The 20,515-nt window shown below is 57.3% G+C and overlaps 2 protein-coding genes across 7 annotated transcripts; both read right to left on the bottom strand.

The window, feature by feature from the left end:
• Nucleotides 1-2,063: 2,063 nt before the first annotated feature.
• On the bottom strand, nt 2,064-6,108 carry LOC107077478 (uncharacterized). 3 transcript variants are annotated; one of them, XM_015348348.2, is made up of 7 exons: nt 5,515-6,108; nt 5,236-5,340; nt 4,974-5,110; nt 4,292-4,419; nt 3,703-3,762; nt 2,778-2,967; nt 2,064-2,505 (listed from the first exon to the last, which is right to left on the bottom strand). In XM_015348348.2, exons 1-7 carry the CDS (start codon nt 5,564-5,566, stop codon nt 2,395-2,397), a joined length of 783 nt encoding a protein of 260 aa, XP_015203834.2. In that variant the 5' UTR covers nt 5,567-6,108; the 3' UTR covers nt 2,064-2,394. The 3 variants fall into 3 exon arrangements, with proteins under 3 accessions (XP_015203834.2, XP_015203836.2, XP_069045747.1); XM_015348350.2 differs by having other exon boundaries at nt 5,236-5,298; nt 5,515-6,107; XM_069189646.1 differs by lacking the exon at nt 5,236-5,340 and having other exon boundaries at nt 5,515-6,107.
• A 669-nt stretch (nt 6,109-6,777) lies between these two features.
• LOC107077440 (proline-rich transmembrane protein 3) lies at nt 6,778-20,080 on the bottom strand. 4 transcript variants are annotated; one of them, XR_011189510.1, is made up of 5 exons: nt 19,932-20,080; nt 14,738-16,309; nt 14,355-14,483; nt 8,128-10,490; nt 6,778-7,418 (listed from the first exon to the last, which is right to left on the bottom strand). XR_011189510.1 is itself a non-coding variant. In XM_069189644.1 (5 exons), the coding sequence occupies exons 3-5, from the start codon at nt 16,248-16,250 to the stop codon at nt 8,581-8,583; spliced, it is 3,552 nt and encodes a 1,183-aa protein (XP_069045745.1). In that variant the 5' UTR covers nt 16,251-16,309; nt 16,439-16,502; nt 19,932-20,080; the 3' UTR covers nt 6,778-8,580. The 4 variants fall into 4 exon arrangements, 2 of the variants coding, with proteins under 2 accessions (XP_069045745.1, XP_069045744.1); XR_011189511.1 differs by having other exon boundaries at nt 6,778-7,173; XM_069189644.1 differs by adding an exon at nt 16,439-16,502 and having other exon boundaries at nt 6,778-10,490.
• Nucleotides 20,081-20,515: the final 435 nt, after the last annotated feature.

Raw genomic sequence — 20,515 nt, 5'->3', positions numbered from 1 at the left:
CTTGTTTTAGAGGAGAGTGACGAGTTCTGTGTGAGAGTAGTTCAGGGGAGAGGACAGTGGGCAGTTCTGTGTGAGAGTAGCTCAGGGGAGAGGACAGCGGGCAGTTCTGTGTGAGTGTAGCTCAGGGGAGAGGACAGCGGGCAGTTCTGTGTGAGAGTAGCTCAGGGGAGAGGACAGCGGGCAGTTCTGTGTGAGAGTAGCTCAGGGGAGAGGACAGTGGGCAGTTCTGTGTGAGAGAAGCTCAGGGGAGAGGACAGTGGGCAGTTCTGTGAGAGAGTAGCTCAGGGGAGAGGACAGTGGGCAGTTCTGTGTGAGAGAGTAGCTCAGGGGAGAGGACAGCGGGCAGTTCTGTGAGAGAGTAGCTCAGGGGAGAGGACAGTGGGCAGTTCTGTGAGAGAGTAGCTCAGGAGAGAGGACAGCGGGCAGTTCTGTGTGAGAGTAGCTCAGGAGAGAGGACAGTGGGCAGTTCTGTGAGAGAGAAGCTCAGGAGAGAGGACAGCGGGCAGTTCTGTGTGAGAGAGTAGCTCAGGGGAGAGGACAGCAGGCAGTTCTGTGAGAGAAGCTCAGGGGAGAGGACAGCGGGCAGTTCTGTGTGAGAGAGAAGCTCAGGGGAGAGGACAGCGGGCAGTTCTGTGAGAGAAGCTCAGGGGAGAGGACAGCGGGCAGTTCTGTGAGAGAAGCTCAGGGGAGAGGACAGCGGGCAGTTCTGTGAGAGAGTAGCTCAGGGGAGAGGACAGTGGGCAGTTCTGTGTGAGAGTAGCTCGGGGGAGAGGACAGCGGGCAGTTCTGTGAGAGAGTAGCTCAGGAGAGAGGACAGTGGGCAGTTCTGTGAGAGAGAAGCTCAGGGGAGAGGACAGTGGGCAGTTCTGTGAGAGAGTAGCTCAGGGGAGAGGACAGTGGGCAGTTCTGTGAGAGAGTAGCTCGGGGGAGAGGACAGTGGGCAGTTCTGTGAGAGAGTAGCTCAGGGGAGAGGACAGTGGGCAGTTCTGTGAGAGAGTAGCTCGGGGGAGAGGACAGTACCATGGTTTACCCTGGTGAAAGCAGTGAAGGAGTAAGCTGGCAGTGGCCCTGTGGTGCTGTAAGAATGTGGCTCAAGCAGGGAGCTCAGGACAGGGCTGAGGCAGAGAAGGAAGCCGAGTCAGCGTGTATCCCCCCACAGCGGCACGTTCACGGGTCTCCCAGGTCGAACCCGGCTCTTTCAGGGACAGGACAGAGCCAGTCAGCATAACGCCTGCCTCTCCTTCTCTTCACCTCTCTCTCTGGGTGAGTGTCCTCGGCTTTCTCGCACGCCTGACCAAAACTGTCAAAGCAGATCAGTTCTGTAAACCTAAGATGTATCATAACTGTAGAATGAAAGAATTTTATATATATATTTATTTTAATTTTACAGTAAAATGATGAATATGTGAAAAAAATACTCAGTTTCTAAGTTCTGCTGAAAGCCCCTCGCTTTGATGACACAAAGCAGCTGTGCTTGCGTGCCTGTTAAACTTCCCATCTGAAACACTCTGGCACCAGAACCCAGGCCCGGTCTAGGCAGTAAGAAAGAAAACAGCCCAGGGTTCGAACTGAAGGAGGGGCAGAGAGAAACACATCCTGCCATTTTTTTTATCTGTTGTTTCCTCGTCTGGTTCTGATCTTCCCTGGTCAGTTAAGAAGGGCCCCCTGTGGGGCCGGTGCCCTGGGTGTCCCCATGAGGGGAGGACAGGGCGGTCGCTGTGTCCCTGCCAGCTGCGCTCTCGCGCCCGTGTGGACGTCTCATGTTTCCACACCACACTGTCTGCGCTGACGGGACCGAACGACCTGCGCTTCTCCAGGCCAGTGGTGGGCAGCCCTTGAGCCTCCTGACGGCTTCCCAGTGCCTGTGGCCCGCTGCTCACCCACAAGGGGACACGGATCTATGCTGCCCAGTCTCTTGCTCGTCCTGTGGCCAGGAGTGAGCTGAGCCCCCCCTCCCCTGCTGTCGGCTGCCCTCCACTGCTGGGAACCCACACTGTGGTCTATTGGAGGCGTCTGGAAAATCAGGATTTGCACTTCTTTACAAATATTTATTTAAAACGTCCTTTGGAGTTTCTGATGTTTTTTTAATTTTTATTTAAACAGGTCTTAATACATACAAACCAAATAAAGAAATAAAAAGTTATGGAAACAAATCTATTGGACTGGCCTGTGTTGCTCCTGTATCTACTGGACTGGCCTGTGTTGCCCTGATGTCTGTTGGACTGGGCTGTGTTGCCCTGATGTCTGTTGGACTGGGCTGTGTTGCTCCGGTATCTGTTGGACTGGGCTGTGTTGCTCCGGTATCTACTGGACTGGGCTGTGTTGCTCTGGTGTCTGTTGGACTGGCCTGTGTTGCTCCGGTATCTATTGGACTGGCCTGTGTTGCTCCAGTGTCTATTTGAGCGTGCCACTCCAGTTGATGGGGTTGTACTGCAGCAGCTCTCTGTCTCTCAGCACCTCCAGAGAACGGGACAGAGCACGCTCCCTCCAGCCCTGCTCCATCATCTGGGGAGAGAGGGGGAGCAGGTCACTGGCCACACTGGCTCAGTATCACATGGAGAATATGATAACAGCGCACTCTCCACAGTCTGCCAGTCCGGTCCGGTCCACCGTCAACACACTGACAGTCCTGGAATTCACTATGTGATCTATACTATGTGATCTATTAATACAACGGTCATTACCAAGGGCTCCTGCCTCTAATAGATTTCATTTGACTGTTTTAATTTTGTTTTCTCGATGGTGCGCTTGTGAACACAGTAGCGTCTCGGGGTTACCCTCTTGTTCTCATCCCTGTAGTGGCTCAGTGCTCGGGCTCGGTTCTGGTTCTCCTGCGTCTCGCGGGTCAGGGCCAGGCGGTCCGCCTCGCGCAGCGCCTCGAGCTCGCGCGTCTGGCTGGCCAGCAGCTGCCTCTGCCTCTCCCACTTCTCCAGCATCTGCCTCTGCAGCAGCTCGCGCACTTCCTGCCTGGGGAGAGCAGCCAATCGCCGCCCAGAGAGCCTGTGTGAGAGCCGGGCTTGGAAGGCAAACCAGCCAATCAGAGCACACTGGAGATCCACCAGCCACTCAGACCTGCGACTCCTGTGTCAGCCTAAACCGTCTTGCACACAGGAGTCAAAAACATTGACAGTCCAATCACTCGGGAAAAAGAAATGTGTTTTTTTTTCTCAAAATGTGAGATTTTCTCTGTCTTTACTAGCTGGTTAATGCCAATCACAATTGAATCACTGATCGGGCAGCCAATCACAGCCAGGCCAGTGAGCAGGCAGCCAATCACAATCGGATCACTAATCGGGCAGCCAATCACAATCGGATCACTGATCATGCAGCCAATCACAGCCAGGTCAGTGATCAGCCAGCCAATCACAATTGGATCACTGATCAAGCAGCCAATCACAATCGGATCACTGATCGAGCAGCCAATTACAGCCTGGTCACTGATCGGGCAGCCAATAACAGCCAGGTCAGTGATCAGGCAGCCAATCACAATCGGATCACTGATCGAGCAGCCAATCACAGCCAGGTCACTGATAAGGGAGACAATTAGAGCCAGGGCAGTAATCAGGCAGCCAATCACAATCAGATCACTGATCAAGCACCCAGTCCCAGTCAGGAAGTTGATCAGGCAGCCAATCCCAGTCAGGACACAGACCAGCCGACCAGAGTCCGCCCCAGCTCGAGGCGCGAGTGCTCACGCTGTACCTGTACTCCTCCTTGTCTGCGCGGCAGCCGTAGAACGGTCTCTGCCAAGCCTGGTGAAACCTGCGGAGACGGGGAGGGACGTCAGAGTGGCTGCGGACAGTCACACCTGCGATTCCAGCACTGGGTGCTGCGCCCCCATGACTCACTGCATCTCCCACCCCCCATAAAAACAACTTCGGGTTTGGTTCAGGACTCCAAGGTCTTGACAGGGCCGGAGTGTGGTGTCCGCAGGCCGGGTCACTCTCACTCCGACACGTGCAGAAAGAGGGAGAAACGCCGATCAAACGCCGTCGCCTGACACGACGCACTTCAAACTGGTCTCACGCTAAACCCCGTGATCGATGGGGCGAGTCGAGCGACCAGCACCTCCACTCTTCCAGCTTCTAGACCAGCCGCCAGACAGCGCAGGACTATTGATCCGGAGCGCCGAGAGGCAATCGCAACCCTGTTGTTTCAGCTCGGTTTTCACTGGTCACTGGTGTTTCCCTCCTGCGTGGGCCCCTGGCACGGTGCCTCATGGGATATCCGGCGCTGGGTCTCGGTCTGTGGGAACAGCTGCACCCCTGTCGCCCCTGTCGCCCCCTCTCACCTGAAGTACTCTTTCTGCTGCATCACCAGCACCCTCTGCTGGTTGTGGTGGTGCGCTGCCAGCGTCTCCAGGCTGACGGTCCGCCTCCTGGCCGAGGGGGGGTGCAGGGGGTTGATGCGGGTGGGGCACTGTCCGGGGGGGGGGGAGCACAGGACCTCATTACCGGCAGGCGAACTGTCACCTGACTCCAGTCATTAAGGTCATTGAAAACACACTCCAGGCTTCTCCTCGCCACCTCCCTGCCTCGCTGCCTCCCTCTCCCTGCCTCCCTGTCTCCCCGCCTCCCTGCCTCGCTGCCCTGCAGGTTGGGCTGCATTCCAGAGCAGCTCGCTGCCTCATCGGGCGTGAGGGAGGGCCGGAGAGTCGGAGGAGCCAGTGGGCAGTCAGCCCCTGCACCCCTGCACCCCGAGTCAACAGCTCACTGGCCTCAAGATCTCGTCCTGCTGCGTCTTGAAAGACACCAGGGTATCATGGTTTATCAATACTGCATGGTGGGGAAGGTTGTTCCACGCTCCCACCGCCCTATGTGTAAAGACCTGCCCCCCCCCCAGTCCTCTGGTTCTGCTTACTGGTCATTCAGAGCGGGACTTGGTACGTCCCCCGTTCAAGCCGGAAGAGACTCGGATCTCGGGAACAAACCGGCAGACAAACCCCGGAACCACCCGGCCCGTCCTGGACCCACCTGGCTCACGGACAGCGGGACGGCGGCCGGGCTCACGGCGGGCAGCGCCAGCGGGGTGACCAGGTACCTCCTCCGGGCGGGGGCCGCCGCCAGGGCCATCCCGGCGGACACCGGCGTGCTGGGCAGCGACACCCCAGCTGAGAGAGGGAGGGAGGGAGAGAGGGGCGGTTACCTTCACTGACCCCCCTGCCCGCCGGGTGGCAGAGTCGGGGTCCCCCGGTGCCGGGCGGTCAGACGGCGACCCGGCGGCGGAGATTCTTACGGAGTCGCATGTCCGGTTCCTCTGCTCTGCCCCTGCGGAGCAATCTGCGAAGATGCCGTCCTGCTGCGCACGGAACAGGAACGAGAGAGAGAGAATCGCTAGAAACTTTAAAAAAACAAAACAAAACAAAACTTTTTTGGAGATTTTAATCACGTCTGAAAGCCGAGCGCCCCGCTGCGGGTCCGAGCAGGCTGCCGCGTTTCGGACCCGGGACGCGGGCTCTGCCCTGGCCGGCGGGTTCGGGCGGGTGGTCAGTCGGCACGCGGAGAGCGGACTCACCTCGCGTCTGCGGCGGAGCTGGACAGCGGTCGCCTTGGCAACGGGGTCCCATTGTTGGGGCGCGTGCGTGAGAGGAGGGGCGGGGCTGCGCCGGGACACCCCCCCCCCCCCCCCGCTGTGCTCGGCTGTCCCGGCGGAAAGAAAGAAAATAAAGGTACAGTGAAATAGACAGTCACTTGTCCAAACAGAGCGGGTTAATCGCTGTGGGAATAAAAGAATGACACCTCTATTGCTCTTGCATCGACGCCCAGATACAAGAAGGTCAAATTCACTGCTTAGCTTTGCAGCAGTTTCGTGCTCACTCAATCTCCCGCTCTCAACTGCGGCTTTGGGAAAACGGTTTTGTTTTTTTCTTACACCTCGCAGTATGGCGAACGCCTTTTCTAACTGGCAGCAATATTACAGTACGTATAGCATATAGTATAGTATATATACATATAGTATAGCGCGTTGGCTCTGCTGTCCTCTGTTTTGTGAGATGACGGCGCTCACGGTCCAGGAATACCGGGCGGATGTCATCACGTCTGTGCGGCGCCTCCTCACGGCACGGGGATCTCCAGCTGCCCTGCGAGGAGGGGACAAGGGCGCCCCCTCTTTGTTTCTTTTGGAAGAGATGTCCAATGTTTACAGGTCTCTCTCACTCTCCAGCTTCTCAATAACAAGAGAAAACGTAAGCTTGTCCAGCCAAGCACAGAATTATTTCAGTGAAGTAATTAATGGCTCAGGTGACAGGTAACCAGACACCTGCCCTCCAGGACTGGAGCTGCTCTCCCAGGGAGAGAGCGGGAGACAGGAGCAGACCCAGGGAGAGAGCAGGAGACAGGAGCAGGCCCAGGGAGAGAGCATGAGACAGGAGCAGACCCAGGGAGAGAGCAGGAGACAGGAGCAGGCCCAAGGAGAGAGCATGAGACAGGAGCAGACCCAGGGAGAGAGCAGGAGACAGGAGCAGGCCCAGGGAGAGAGCATGAGACAGGAGCAGACCCAGGGAGAGAGCAGGAGACAGGAGCAGGCCCAGGGAGAGAGCAGGAGACAGGAGCAGGCCCAGGAAGAGAGCAGGAGACAGGAGACAGGAGCAGACCCAGGGAGAGAGCAGGAGACAGGAGCAGACCCAGGGAGAGAGCAGGAGACAGGAGAGAGCAGGAGACAAGAGCAGGCCCAGAGAGAGACGGGAGTGGTCCAGCCGACAGTCAGAAGTGAGACATATGACACACAGAGAGCAGAAACCTATTTAATCACACCTTCAAAAAAACAGAATCTTAAAAATGTCTTTTTTATTGATTTAATGTTTACAATCCAATACAAAGTGGTACCACAACAACACAGTCCACGTGATTTGTTTTCAGCTGCTGGGTCTGCGGGCAGGAGGCCTGTCTGTCCGGCTTTACTGCTGCAGCCGGGCACCAGTCTGTGTCCAAGCCTGAGCACTTCCTGTGTCCTCGTCTCCAGGAGGCGGTTCTGAGAGCACTGCTGTCCCATCATCCATCTCAGCAGCAGGTCCAGCGCTCTGCCCGAGGACCAGCCTGTGCCCAGCAGGTACAGCTCTGGGGCCAGCTCTCTGCAAACCTCACTGGCTTGTGATTGTGCTCAGACAGGAAGAGCACCACCAGCACAGTGAACCCCAGCCCCGCGGCCCCAACATCTCAGCTTGGGCGCAGCAGACTGCAACACGAGCAGTTTTATCTGTGAGCAGTCCGTACAGTACGCCCCTCTGGGCAGTACCCTCTGTGGGAAGTACCCTCAGCAGGGTCATACAGTACACCTCTCTGGGCTGTACCCTTGACAGGATTGTACAATACGCCCCTCTGGGCATGTCCTCTCAGGATCATACAGTGCACCCCTCTGGGCAGTGCCCTCTGTGGGCTGTGCCCTCAGCAGGGTGTGCTGATGTTTCTGTGGACACAGATCTCACACACACACACACCAGGCTTGAATTCCTCAGGATTGTCATTCGCAGTGTAGAGACTCAGACCTTCCACTGCTGGTTTTCACTTGAGCTCTGACACACTAGCTGGTACATTTTCTAAATTGTATTGCTTTTATGAATAGAAAAATATATATTTTTTTCGATTTAGAGTGCGGTAGTGCACTATATATTTAGGGGTCTTTAATCATATGAAAAATAGCTTTAAAAGGTGCCCCATGGTTAAGGTGCTGTGGGCCGACAAGGCTGCAGATTTCAGCCTCACTGCAGTCCAGCAGAGAATCAGGACAGTTCCTGCTCAAAAATATTTGTATGTACAGGTCTCTTGCAGGACATCTATAAGACATTACTAAAACAGCTATTTTCCACTTCAATTACTTTACAGAAAGCTAACATCACTGTGATTACACTGATATATCTGACTGTGCTTTTAGATGACTCTCACCCCTGTTCAACTCCGAGACCCTTAACAGCACAGTTTCTGAAGCAGGTGTCCAACACTGTCTTTTTCCAGACACAACGTCAGCACCTGTTGGCCTGACTTACTCGGCAGTGCCAGGCCAGGTCAGGCCTGGGACAGGAGCCCAGTAAGTGTAAGTGGTGTTGCTAGACCAGTAGGTGGCAACTGTACTGGTCAGTATCTATCCCAGGACGCTCACTGTAAGAACAGGGGTGTTGACCCCTAAAATCACCTGGAGCAGCAGTTTCTCTCTCCTCCCCGATCTCTGTGCACTTGAGTGGGGGGCGAAATGGGTCCCCTCCTCTGTGCAAAGCACTGTGGGACGCTTCAGCATGAAAGGCGCTATATACAGTACTTGTCAATTGTCAAGGGCACGGCTCGCCTGTGGTGTCACCCAGCCAGGTCAGAAGACGTCAAGAGGCTCGATCCGTGTTCGCTGACCCAGCCAGCCGGAACAATCTGCAGTCGCTGTGGGACACAGCTCCTAGCGTCCAGCGCTGCTCCTCCCTGCCCAGCTCAGAGTGACCGCAGACTGGCAGTGTCCAGTCCCCTCACGCCCTCTGGGCCTCTCCGTGAGCCCCCCTGGCGGCCCCAGGAGTGTCTCTCTTTGTCCCGCTGAGTGGAACCGGAGCAAGAGGAGGCGTCGGCCGCTCCTGTGTCAGGGGACATGTTTCTGCGTCAGGGGTCAGAGGTCAATAGTGTCACTGGAAACGCTGACTGAGTCCGCCTGCCGGCTGATCTCCAGGAAGCTCCTCCTGGCTTCACTGTCGGGGTCCCCCTCTGCCCCCGGAGAGAGGAAGGGCACGGTGTCGTCCTCGGGGGTACAGGGCCTGGCTTGGGCGGAGGCCCGGGACAGGGTGAACGAGACGGGACAGGACAGGGAGGGGGGGACCCTCCGGCTGCTGGTGTCCGCCCCCCCTGGACCCGGGGCTGCGGGCAAGCCTGCGTCCGGCCTGACGGCGCCCCCTGCTGGAGCGGCCGGGCTGCCTCCCGCCGTGGCTGAACTGACCCCAGCAGCGTGGCGGAGCTCGGGGTCGCTGCAGCGCCGCGGCCCGCCAGAGGGGGCGCCGGGAGACGGCGGGGGCGAGAGCGCGGGGCCGAACAGGCTGTCCCTTAGCAGGTGCCCGCGGGGCAGCGCCTCGTCGATGCTGCGGCGCAGGTCGATGGGGGAGGGCGGGCGCAGGTCGAAGTCGGCGAACGACAGGATGGACTCCTTGTCCGCGTCCTTCTCCCGCTCCGCGCAGAGCAGCGCCCCCGGCCGGCCCAGCGCCTGCAGCAGCGAGCCGGTGGAGCCGCCCTGCTGGCCGCGGCCGTGCCTGCTGTCCGTCAGGGAGCGCAGGGGCAGCTGCTCCGCCCGGCTGCGGATCAGACTGGTGTCGGCGCCAGGCCGGTCCTGGCTGGACTGGTTGTCCCCGCTCCCTGTGCCTGCTGCCCCGAGCCCATTGCTCTCCGCCTTCCTGTACGGACGCCCGCGCAGGCTCTGCACGATCTTGGCCCAACAGGTGTGTCTCTGCGAGGAGGAGGAGGAGCCCGATGAAGATGACAACGCCGCCTCCTCGCCCCCGCCCTCCGCCGCCGCTGCCCCGGTGCCGGCCTGCTCTCTGCACACGGGCTTCCAGAACAGCCAGGAGGACACCAGCAGCATGGAGAAGGCCCAGGCCAGCTCCAGCAGCCGGAACCAGAACTGGCCCAGCCACCAGGCCCAGCTGAACCGGCGCCAGTCCCCGAGCAGGCCGTACAGCCAGAGCCCGGCCTGCGCCTGCAGCCCGCAGCACAGCGCCCCGAGCACCGCGCACACGCACAGCACGCGGGACAGGACGCGCCCCAGCCGCTGCCCCGCCCCGGCCTGCGCCCAGCCCTCTCGCGGGCCGGGGGCGGGGGCGGGGCGGCGGCGCAGCCGGGGGAACGCGGCCAGGAGGAAGCCGGCGCACAGGAAGACGCCCCAGGAGACGGACAGCGCCTGCAGGACCACGGGCACCAGGGGGCTGAGCGCCCCCGAGAGCAGGTCGGCCGCCAGCAGCAGGGTGCAGTGCAGCAGCGCCAGAACGGCGGCCAGCGGGGGGCGCTGCAGGCTGGCGGGCAGCAGCCGGAGGCCGGCGCCCTGCAGGGCCAGCAGGCAGAGCGCGGCCAGCGCCCACAGGAGCAGCGGGAAGGGCAGGTTGTAGAGGCCGGCGACGGCCGGCCGGGGCAGCAGCTCGCGGGAGCCGTAGGGGTCGGCGAGGAGGCCCAGCGCCCGCAGGCCGCCCGCCAGCAGCAGGCCGGTGTTGGCGAGGGCCAGGCAGCCGCGGGGGGGGCCGCGCAGCGCCGGCGTGGCCAGCAGCCCCGCCGCGGCCCCCAGCGCCAGCAGCAGGGAGAGCGCGGCCGAGCCGAAGACGTGCAGCTCCCAGGAGAAGGACAGGGTGCGCCGCAGGTCGGCCCACCGCAGCGCCGTCCGGTTGGGCCCTGGCAGGCAGGGCCCCGGGGAGCCGGCTGGGCAGGGGGCCTCCGGGGCCAGGCTGGGGGACGGCGGAATGGCGCCTTCCAGCAGGATCTTGTCCGGCTCGAACCCGCGGCCGGCCTTCGGCGCAGGTGTGGAGGCGCCCCCGGCGCCGGGCGCTGCGGGCACAGAGCGACAGGGAGAGGCACCGTCAGCCTGCCTGCAGCCAGAGAGGCAGCTGTACAGCAGAGTTCAGGGGTGCAACTCTGTCACCAGAAACACCACACCAGCCAGCCCGCTCCCCCGGATCAGAACCACTGCCTCATGACATATAGGAAGCTATTTCACTGATCGTCTCTCAGGGAGCCGAAGAACGCCCTCTCTCGCCAGCAGGGGGCGCGCCGGAGCTGCAGCACTGGGCCAGAGGGTGCTGGCTTAGCCGCACTGTACCACAGCTCCTCGAAATAGCACGGCCTGACATTCCCTCCCGGCAAAGGGAAAACGAGCTTTTCCTCAGGGATTAGGAGGGACACGCTGCAAAACTGTGCTTACGTTGCAGTCCATGTAGGAAAACAGTCATCGTGTGCACTACTGCCTGGGCACACATATTATATATATAGATCTTTCTATCCGTTCAGGGACACGAGCTATTACACTGCAGAAACAGGAGCACTCAACCAGGATGCTGGGCCATGATCTCTTCTATATATACTGTATGATGTGTAGAGTACAAGCACAAAGAGGGATGTTTTACATTCATACTGTGTTACTCTTGCTAAAAGATTTTAAAAATAGTTTCTGCTCCCCTGCAGTGCTCGTGCAGAAAAAACAGGGTCACATTCTGTGTTGCCCTCAATCTAACCAGAAAGAGAACAGTAGTGAAGTATTTTTAGCCTTGGTTTCTGGGATGGCGCGGGTGTGTTCTGGGCTTGGCCACTTGTGCACTGAGATGCCATGAGCTCTCTGGAAGCACACAGTGTGTGTGAGTGGCTGAGGGCTCCCACTCTCCCTGACCGGCCTCTGTTAACATTCCACTGCCACTAGTGGGTCAACTGCTTCCACACTGAAATTACTGAGGACCAGATCACAGCTTGTCAACACACAGCACAGAGCTCACAGACACACTGACACACTGCACTGAGAATACTGACACACTGCGCAGAACTTATTAAACCTTCACACAGCTCACACACTGCACAGAACTCACAGACACTGCACAGAGCACACTGACACACTGCACAGAGCACACTGACACTGCACAGAGCTCACAGAGCTCACTGACACAGCACAGAGTACACTGACACACTGCACAGAGCAGACTGACACTGCACAGAGCTCACAGAACTCACAGACACTGCACAGAGCACACCGACACACTGCACAGAGCACACTGACACACTGCACAGAGCACACCGACAATGCACAGAGCAGACTGACACTGCACAGAGCTCACAGAACTCACCGACAGCACAGAGCACACTGACACACTGCACAGAGCACACTGACACACTGCACAGAGCTCACAGAGCTCACTGACACAGCGCAGAGCTCACAGAGCACACTGATACTGCACTGAGCACACAGAGCCCACTGATACCGCGCAGAGCATATTCAAACTGCACAGAGCTCAGTGACTCTCCAACATCATCAGTCCTCACCGTCTCTCCCACACTCTCTCCCCACAATCTAAGAGCAGTGGGGGGGTTATGATCAGCAGCACGTTCTCACACTCCTTTTAAAACTCTGATCCTTCCTCACTGAAAGGGGGAGCAGGTTGCTCCCAGAGCTGTGGGGTGAAGCTCCTATTCCCTGAGCCAGTTTTGATTTAGCCATCACCCCTGGAGACATTACTCACTAGAATATTAACACATTCTTTTAATTAAAATTCTGGCCTGTTTCCCAGGCTGGTATCTGGGCTGCTAAGGAGCCAGATTAGTTTCTGTTCTGCATTTTTGGTTCTTCCTCTCCTATTGCTCGTGGGACAAAGGGCAGCGGCTCTCCAAGGTTATTTTTCAGGACTGAGCAGTTTTTCAGTCTGGAGTTACGGAGGAGCCACAGTTTCTCTTGGTGCTGTGGAGCCACGAACATGGAAGTTAATCTGAGTTCTGCTTGAGACCCAACTCCGTCCTATCCCTCTCTCCTTGCCTGTATCTGTGTCCCTGTCCCTCTTTCTCCATCTCTATTTCCACCCCTCTCTCCATCCTTCTCCTCCCTGCACCCCTTTTCCCTCTGCTTCTCGGGAGGAGACGGCAGGCAGCTCTGTGATTGAGGCCCAGGACACCTGTGACCTCCAGGTGACCCCAGCACTGCCCCCCCACACACACACAAGCACGCACGCACTAGTGCAACAAGCTCCCTAGAAACGGTGTGTTTATGGCGGAGATCTGACAGCATCGTCATGGAAAAACCCTGGATCGTTTATTGTTCGCGTGAGAGATGTTTACATTCCCTAACGGAGGGGAGCCATGGACTGGATCTTCACACTGCAGGAGCCCTGCAGCCCCCTGATGTACGAGGTATAAAGGCTGCGTCTAATGTATTGCAGGACAGGCCAGTCGCTACTGCAGCCTGCAGCCTCAGGTCCTACTGTACAGCCGCAGGCGTCCCGGTCTTGTTCTGAGCTCGGTTCTGGTCTCGTTGCCCTTGCCGGTGAGAGAGTGAGAGTTCTGATCAGCCCAGCGGCCCCTCCTCTCGGCGCTCGGGCTCTGGGGCTTGACGAGACCCAGCTGTGAGCTCGCAGTACTCTTCTAGAAACAACACAGCTCACCGGCTCGCCCCCCGCCCCCCCGACCGCTGGCTGAACCCACAGAGGAAAAGAGGTGCTGGCGAGGCAGCAGCAGCAACTACAGCTGAAATCCAACCTGCAGAGCAGCTTCAGGAACTGCTGCAGCTGCAATCTTCACTGGACTCACTGCTGCAGCTGCAATCTTCAATCTTCACTGGACTCACTGCTGCAGCTGCAATCTTCAATCTTCACTGGACTCACTGCTGCAGCTGCAATCTTCACTGGACTCACTGCTGCAGCTGCAATCTTCAATCTTCACTGGACTCACTGCTGCAGCTGCAATCTTCACTGGACTCACTGCTGCAGCTGCAATCTTCACTGGACTCACTGCTGCAGTAACTATAACTGCTGGAGTAACTGCTGCAGCTCAATAGCTCCTGCAGTAACTGCTACAGCCCGATAGGTCTTGTAGTAACTGCTGCAGTGTATTGTCAGATACATTACAGCACATTAACCCAGCATTACTCATCTGCCCCTCCCCCTGCCCCCTCTCTCTGTCCATCTGGTGCATGTTACACTGCTGTGTTCCCAGATCTCGGCTCCCTCTCCTGTCAGCTCACACCTCCGCACTCCAGCGGCCCAGCCCCGGCCCCTCGTACTCCGGCCTGCGCTCTCTCCCCTCCGCGCTCGAACCGCAGACGCACGCTCAGAAAAGCATCTCTGAAACTGAAAGTAATCTGAGATTGAACTTTTCAGTGTGGATTTTTTATGCCTCTTTGAACGTGAATCAGAGACAGCAAATTAAAAGAGAAACCCCCTCTGTGAGCATGTTCCGACGGCCCCGAAGATCTCTGACTGTGATAAGCATGGTTGTCGTCATGGTATTTTACTCAGACCACACAGCAGCAACCAAAACACAACACACCAACAAGGAGCCTCCTAAAGACAACCACCGTACCCTGTGACACAACAACAGCACACAACCACTGTTCACCGTGACACAACAACAGCAGACAACAACCGTACACTGTGACACAATATCAGCACACAACCACTGTTCACTGCGACACAACACAGACCCCTGCTACGGCATCTGCGGACTCAGACACTCTCAAGCTCAGCTGAAGCCCTGAGGTGCTTGAACCTCACCTCTAACGGACAGAGCAATGGACCCCCCACGGCCCACAGCTACCGCCTGCTGGCAGACAGATCTCTTTTTCCTTCATATCTTTCTTTTTCCCTTCCAGCAAAACCTTACCATGCTAGTGGTAGAACAAGGACTACGATTCCCAGTCTGCCCACACTTCCTGTTTCTCACCTGTCTTTGGCTGCTGACTGGCTGTGGTTGGCTCTGCCCCACCCACAGCAGGGAGGGATGATGATGATGTCACAGAGACGCTGCTTCCTGTGTCCTCAAGGCCTGGTGTGACCCGTAGCTCTGTAACACCTAAAACATGAGACAGGAGAACATGTTACACCTGTCACGCAGCAACATAGCAACACAGCAATACAGCAACACATGCTACACACTACTGGTGACTGCTACCAACAACACCAGGGACACGTTCACCAGTAGATGGAAGACAGAAGACAACAACTGAGAGGTCATTCAGAAGAAAGGAAAAAACAACAAAATGAAGGTCAAGAAAATAAGCTAAATTCCACCCTGCAGAAGGAAAGATTCTGGGTTGTGAGCCTCACCTGCTACAGTGGCACGGGGTGGTTTCGTTTTCCTCGCTGGGGGGGTGGTGGAGACTGGGGTCCGTGGTGCAGGGGTCACCATCTTGTCCCCTGACCGTGAGGACAGCCCGGGATTGGCTGAAGGCTGTGTAGGGGTCTGAGGTTGCAGTACTTGCGTGGTGCTGAAGGGGGCAGTAGGCTGACTCTGTGCTAATGTCCCCGAGCTGCCTGTCCCCAGAAGGTGGTCAGCAGAGGTGGAAGGCTCCTTGGTTGCAGTGGTAACACCAGGGGGATTTTTAACACTCCTGGTCTGGGCCTGAGGTTGGAAGTAAGCCAGACCATCACTGTGCATCGTTGGGGCAACAGCAGTACTCCCATCAACCCCCCATCTGTCTTCCTCACGCCCAGCTGTAGATAGAGAGGAGGACTCTGCCCCAGTCAGCCAATCAGCTCCCTCAGTTATAACGCCCACGGTCGTGATAGGCTCTTCAGTGGCTTTGCCTGGTGTAATAAGCCCTCCCCCTGCTGGCAGCCCCACCCCTAGAGCGGTAACCATTGTGATGTCACTGGAGGGGGCGTGGCCACGGGGGGAGGCTGTATGGTGATTGGTGCAGGGGCTGTGCTGCATTGGGGTGCCCTGGCTGGAGGTCAGCTCTGTCTCCTCTGAAGGTATAGTTGTGTCTCCACGTCCCGGTTGTGGGGTGCTGGACGCCATCGGGGTCACGTTGGAGGGGTGAGTCTCCTTCCCAGGTACCGCAGACACGAGGGGCTGCCTTGGTGCGGTGTGACTGTCTGTGGGATTCTGGGGTGCAGGGAGGGTTGGGGCTGCAGGGGCAGAAGTATGAGTGAGGTGAGGGGGTTCTCGGATGAGGGGGAGGGAAGAGACGGCTGGGGTCCACTGTGGCCCAGAAGTCTGGAATCCCTGTGGTGACACCGGAGTAAGGAGGGGATTGTGGGTTGGTGTGGAATGGGGCTCTTGGTCTGTTTTCACTGGAGTCTCCCTGTTCCCACCTGCCACCTCCTGCCTCACCAGCACTGTGGTGCTGGGGCTCTTCCGGGTCTGCTTCTGAGGGACCCCCTGGGAGGAATACTGGGTGGATGGAGGGGTAGAGGGGGTTGCCGGCTGGTTCAGGCCCAGACCCCGCCCTGCCGGGGCGGCAGGCCCGTCCACCGACCGCGCAGACAAGCTGGCAGCAGGAAGTGCGTTCTGCCTCCCTTCCGACTCTGTGGCACGTGTGCGACCACTTCCTGTCCCGGGGTGCTCAGGTGTCGCTGTGTGGGCACCCCCGGGCGAGGCTGTGGAAGCCAGGCCCAGAGAGAGGGCCTGCGTCCGGCCCATCGCAGGAGAGGAGGGTGGCCCTCGCTGGTCCCGGCCGGGGTCCGGACTGGAGGGACCCGGGTGGAGCGGTGCTGGGGAGGGCCCGCTCTGCTGGGGAGGTGGGGCGGAGGAGGAAGCAGCAAGCAGGCCGGCCAACAGCAGGAGAGCCCGGAGCCTCGCTGGACCAGCAGGAATCGTGCCTCTGAACGGCGCCATTGCTGAGGGCTGCCAGGGGGGGGCGCTCTTGCTCTTGTCAGCCTGACTCTGGTTGTGTCCTGCGGGCAGCCAGCAGACAGCAGAGAGGTTAACAGGAATCGCAGCGATCAACACCCACAAACGCACAAACACAGACGCAACTGGCGTGGCCTGACATAGACGCTCACAGGAAAGACCAGGATATTCACCTGCTGCCGTATGCTCTGAGTTCAGAGTTCCTTTTTGACTTTCACAGCCTGGATGCTGACAAACCTGAGGACTCAGAAAACTGAACTTTAAAGGGGTGACGGTCCCAAAATTCATACCAAGGAAAATTAATTTAATAACAGAGCTTTAAAAGAAAATAACTCATTTACAAATTCAAAAACATCTTGCAGACACAGAACAATCACCCACACAGAACCACACTGCCTGGAGTCTCCTGCTGTTCCCTTTCATCCAGAAAAAAACAACACTAGCACAGATCTCTCGTTTTCTCCTTTTATTCTCTTGAGAACTGGTCCTAGATATGCCCATTAAATAACACAAAAATGGTATCAACACAATAGTGAAGTAACAGAATGTAGCTCACAGGTTTCTGAGCTGGTGGTGTGATGTAATATGAGGGGAGAGAAGGCTAAGACATGCAACAGTAGCTCTGCCAGCTCCTACCAACTGCCAGAACAGACACTGCCTCTCAGCGAGTGCCTCTGCTCCCAGGACAGACACAGACTCTCTGCCTCCCAGAACTGACACTGACTCTCCCTGCCTCCCAGGACAGACACAGACTCTCTGCCACCCAGAACAGACACTGACTCTCTCTGCCTCCCAGAACAGACACTGCCTCTCCCTGCCTCCAAGAACTGACACTGCCTCTCCCTGCCTCCCAGAACAGACACAGACTCTCTCTGCCGCCCAGGACAGACACTGCCTCTCCCTGCCTCCCAGAACTGACACAGACTCTCTCTGCCTCCCAGAACTGACATAGACTCTCTCTGCCTCCCAGAACTGACACAGACTCTCTCTGCCGCCCAGGACAGACACTGCCTCTCCCTGCCTCCCAGGACAGACACAGACTCTCTCTGCCGCCCAGGACAGACACTGCCTCCCAGAACAGAGAGTGACTCTCCCTGCCTCCCAGATCAGACACAGACTCTCCCTGCCTCCCAGGACAGAGAGTGATTATTTTTATTTGCTTTGGCAACACTGATTGTACCTATCGGTCATGCTAATAAAGCCCCTTGAATTGAACTGACTCTCCCCGCCTCCCAGAACAGACTCCAGTCTGAGAGGCAGTGTCTTTAAACCTCCTCTGGTCTCCAGAATACATAAACCACTGAGTCAGCCTGCATGTCCGTGCCCTCACCTGACGTAGAGAGAGAATCGAGGCACAGAGCCAGAGCCTTTAGGCACTACATGAGCCACTGGAGCTGTGTTCATCTGAGCGCGGGAGAGGCAGAGTGAAGGAGACAGGGCGCTGCAGCTTGTCTGTGTGTACTGAGGTCTTGATGCTGATAAGGATGAGATTCTGGGATTGATTAGCTACTGGAAACCTCAGGGAGAAGAGCAGAGCAGCCTCCTCATCTGCTGACGGTGTCTGCCGTTCGGGGGGTTTGGCAAAATAATTATCTTGATCATGTTAATAATGCCCTTCGAGAATCTTGTGCATGACAGCAGGGCAATGGGAGTGGGGGGAGTGAGAGAGATCGGAGTGTGGAGGGGGGGGGCAGAGACCAGGAGAACAGAGAAACAGACATCAGACTCAAACTCACCTTCAAGCCAAAATCACATCACTGAAGCAGAATCTCTCTCTGCCACACACACGCAGGCAGGAGCAGTGGAGCCCAGAGAAAGAGATGCCTGCAGGAACCTTAGCCTGTCAGAGCAATTATTTTGATGTGCAGCTGCTAGACTCCCTCTCTCCTCTATCCATTGCCCCCTTGTGCAAAACCCACCTGTCTGTGTCCACCTGTGTGTCTGCCTGCTCTCACCTTGATGCCAGTGTGTTGAGCCAGGTCTTCTGCCTGTAACTGTAGTTATTTTAAATAGATCCCTGAACATGCAAATTTTCTGAGAATCACACTGCCTGACAAACAGTACCAGTGGGGAATCAAAAACTACCTGGGGGCAGAGCACCGGCCATCCTGAGGAATGTTATTTCTCCAGGATGTCCGCATGCTGCTGGGAGGGTGGCATGTTCTGGCGTGTGCTGGCATGTGCTGGCGTGTGCTGGTATGTACTGGCGTGACCTGGCATGTGATGGCATGTACTGGCATGTGCTGGCATGTGCTGGCGTGTGCCGGCATGCGCTAGCATGTGTTGGCGTGCACTGGCATGTGCTGGTATGTGGTGGCGTGTTCTGGTATGTGCTGGCGTGCGCTGGTATGTGGTGGCGTGCGCTGGTATGTGGTGGCGTGTCAAGGCATGCTGTGCCACGAGGTCAGCGTGCTGGTGATCCTAGGATCACCGGGATTACCGGTGTCAAGTTTGGCTCTGTTCTTGTTAAGCCTCTGCTAGTGTGAGGGATCATCAATTAAACAATAAACCAATTAATTCCCTAACTCGAGAGAGGGAGGGGGCCTTGACTGTCACTGAGACCCACTGAGTGAAGGACAGCGGTGATTCCTGTCTGCTGTCAAAGACACAAGGCAGTGACCACAGCCAGGCCAGAGGAACTGGACACAGGCTCACTGACCACAGCCAGGCCAGAGAAACTGGACAAAGGCTCACTGACCACAGCCGGGCCAGAGAAACTGGACACAGGCTCAGTGACCACAGCCGGGCCAGAGAAACTGGACACAGGCTCACTGACCACAGCCGGGCCAGAGAAACTGGACACAGGCTCACTGACCACAGCCAGGCCAGAGAAACTGGACACAGGCTCACTGACCACAGCCAGGCCAGAGAAACTGGACACAGGCTCACTGACCACAGCCGGGCCAGAGAAACTGGACACAGGCTCAGTGACCACAGCCGGGCCAGAGAAACTGGACACAGGCTCAGTGACCACAGCCAGGCCAGAGGAACTGGACACAGGCTCACTGACCACAGCCTGGCCAGAGAAACTGGACACAGGCAGGCCTGGCTGTCCAGAGAGGACAGGCTGTGCTCCCACTGCCAGCAGAGAAAAGTAGAGTCAGAGTTGCACTTTCTGCTGAACTGTAACAAATACTCTGGGATTAGACAAACATTCTTCCTTAAAATAATAAATCTAATCCCAGAATTCCCACACCTGCCAGAATTAGAACAGTTTCTAATCCTACTGGATGAGGAAACTCAATAACACTGCAGCCCAGTGTGCGATCTTCTGTCCCAGCCTGAGGAACAGAGAGTCAGCCTCCCAAGTAATAAGAGAGGGGTGTCCAGACCCAGAGATTGATCTCCTGCCTCGATAAGAATGTAAACAGCCAGGATGATCAGCGCTGCCCTTTACTCACTGAGACACAGACTGATCGATCAGGTCATTGATTGATAGATTGTGTTTTGTCTCGGAGTCTTTCTCAGAGCCACATGGACCTAAAGTTCTGCTAAAGTGGGGGAAGGACCATATAAGGGCACATGTCCCTGAAACCCAGGAGACAGAGTCCAGACCTCTGGAAAAGAGCAGCGGAATGAATTTGTTTTCACTCAGTGATGGGAAATCAGGCTGGTGCTTATTCAGACCAGGAGCCTCCACAAGTAGGAATAAAGAGCAGTTCTCACCCGTGAAAGAGTCCTGCGCGCGGTGCGTGTCCGGCCTGCTCTTCTCTGCGCCCCCAACTGGAGAGGGATCCCGGGGGTCTCTGGTGTCCTGGTGGCCAGGGACAGCGGATCTAGAGCTTTGTTTTCCTTTCCTCTTGCAGAACCAAAAAGCACCTGCTGACTGGTGTCCAGTGTAAGGAGACGGGGCCCAGCTGATCGGAGAGGTCGGGGGGCTCGCAGACTAGGGGCGCAGTCGCAGCCCGGGAGCAGCAGGGCATCAGCCGTCTGCCGGCCCCCAAGGGCCTCTTGCTGGACTCAATGTTGCGCAATGTTCCAGTGCTTCGTATCCCAGTGAGGGGCGTTAAAGAATAAACTGTGATCCGGAGGAAAACAGATGCGAAAGGACAGCAAGAGGTCGACCCAGAGGTTACAGACACACGGCTGCTGCGGCTCCTGTCGTAGACCCTGACCCCTGACCCCTGACCCCTGACCCCTCCCGCTGAAGGAAAGAGTGTGTCCCTTTGCTCCCTCTCACTCTCACTGAACAGCCCCAGCGCGCGCCCCCGCAGTCACACACCAGCCAGTAGCTGGCTCTTAGTCACGCA

This window comes from Lepisosteus oculatus, chromosome 4 (assembly GCF_040954835.1).
Source record: "Lepisosteus oculatus isolate fLepOcu1 chromosome 4, fLepOcu1.hap2, whole genome shotgun sequence".
NCBI lineage: Eukaryota > Metazoa > Chordata > Actinopteri > Semionotiformes > Lepisosteidae > Lepisosteus > Lepisosteus oculatus.
Note: the sequence above shows the minus strand (reverse complement) of the source record. Positions and strands in the feature narration are given on the sequence as shown.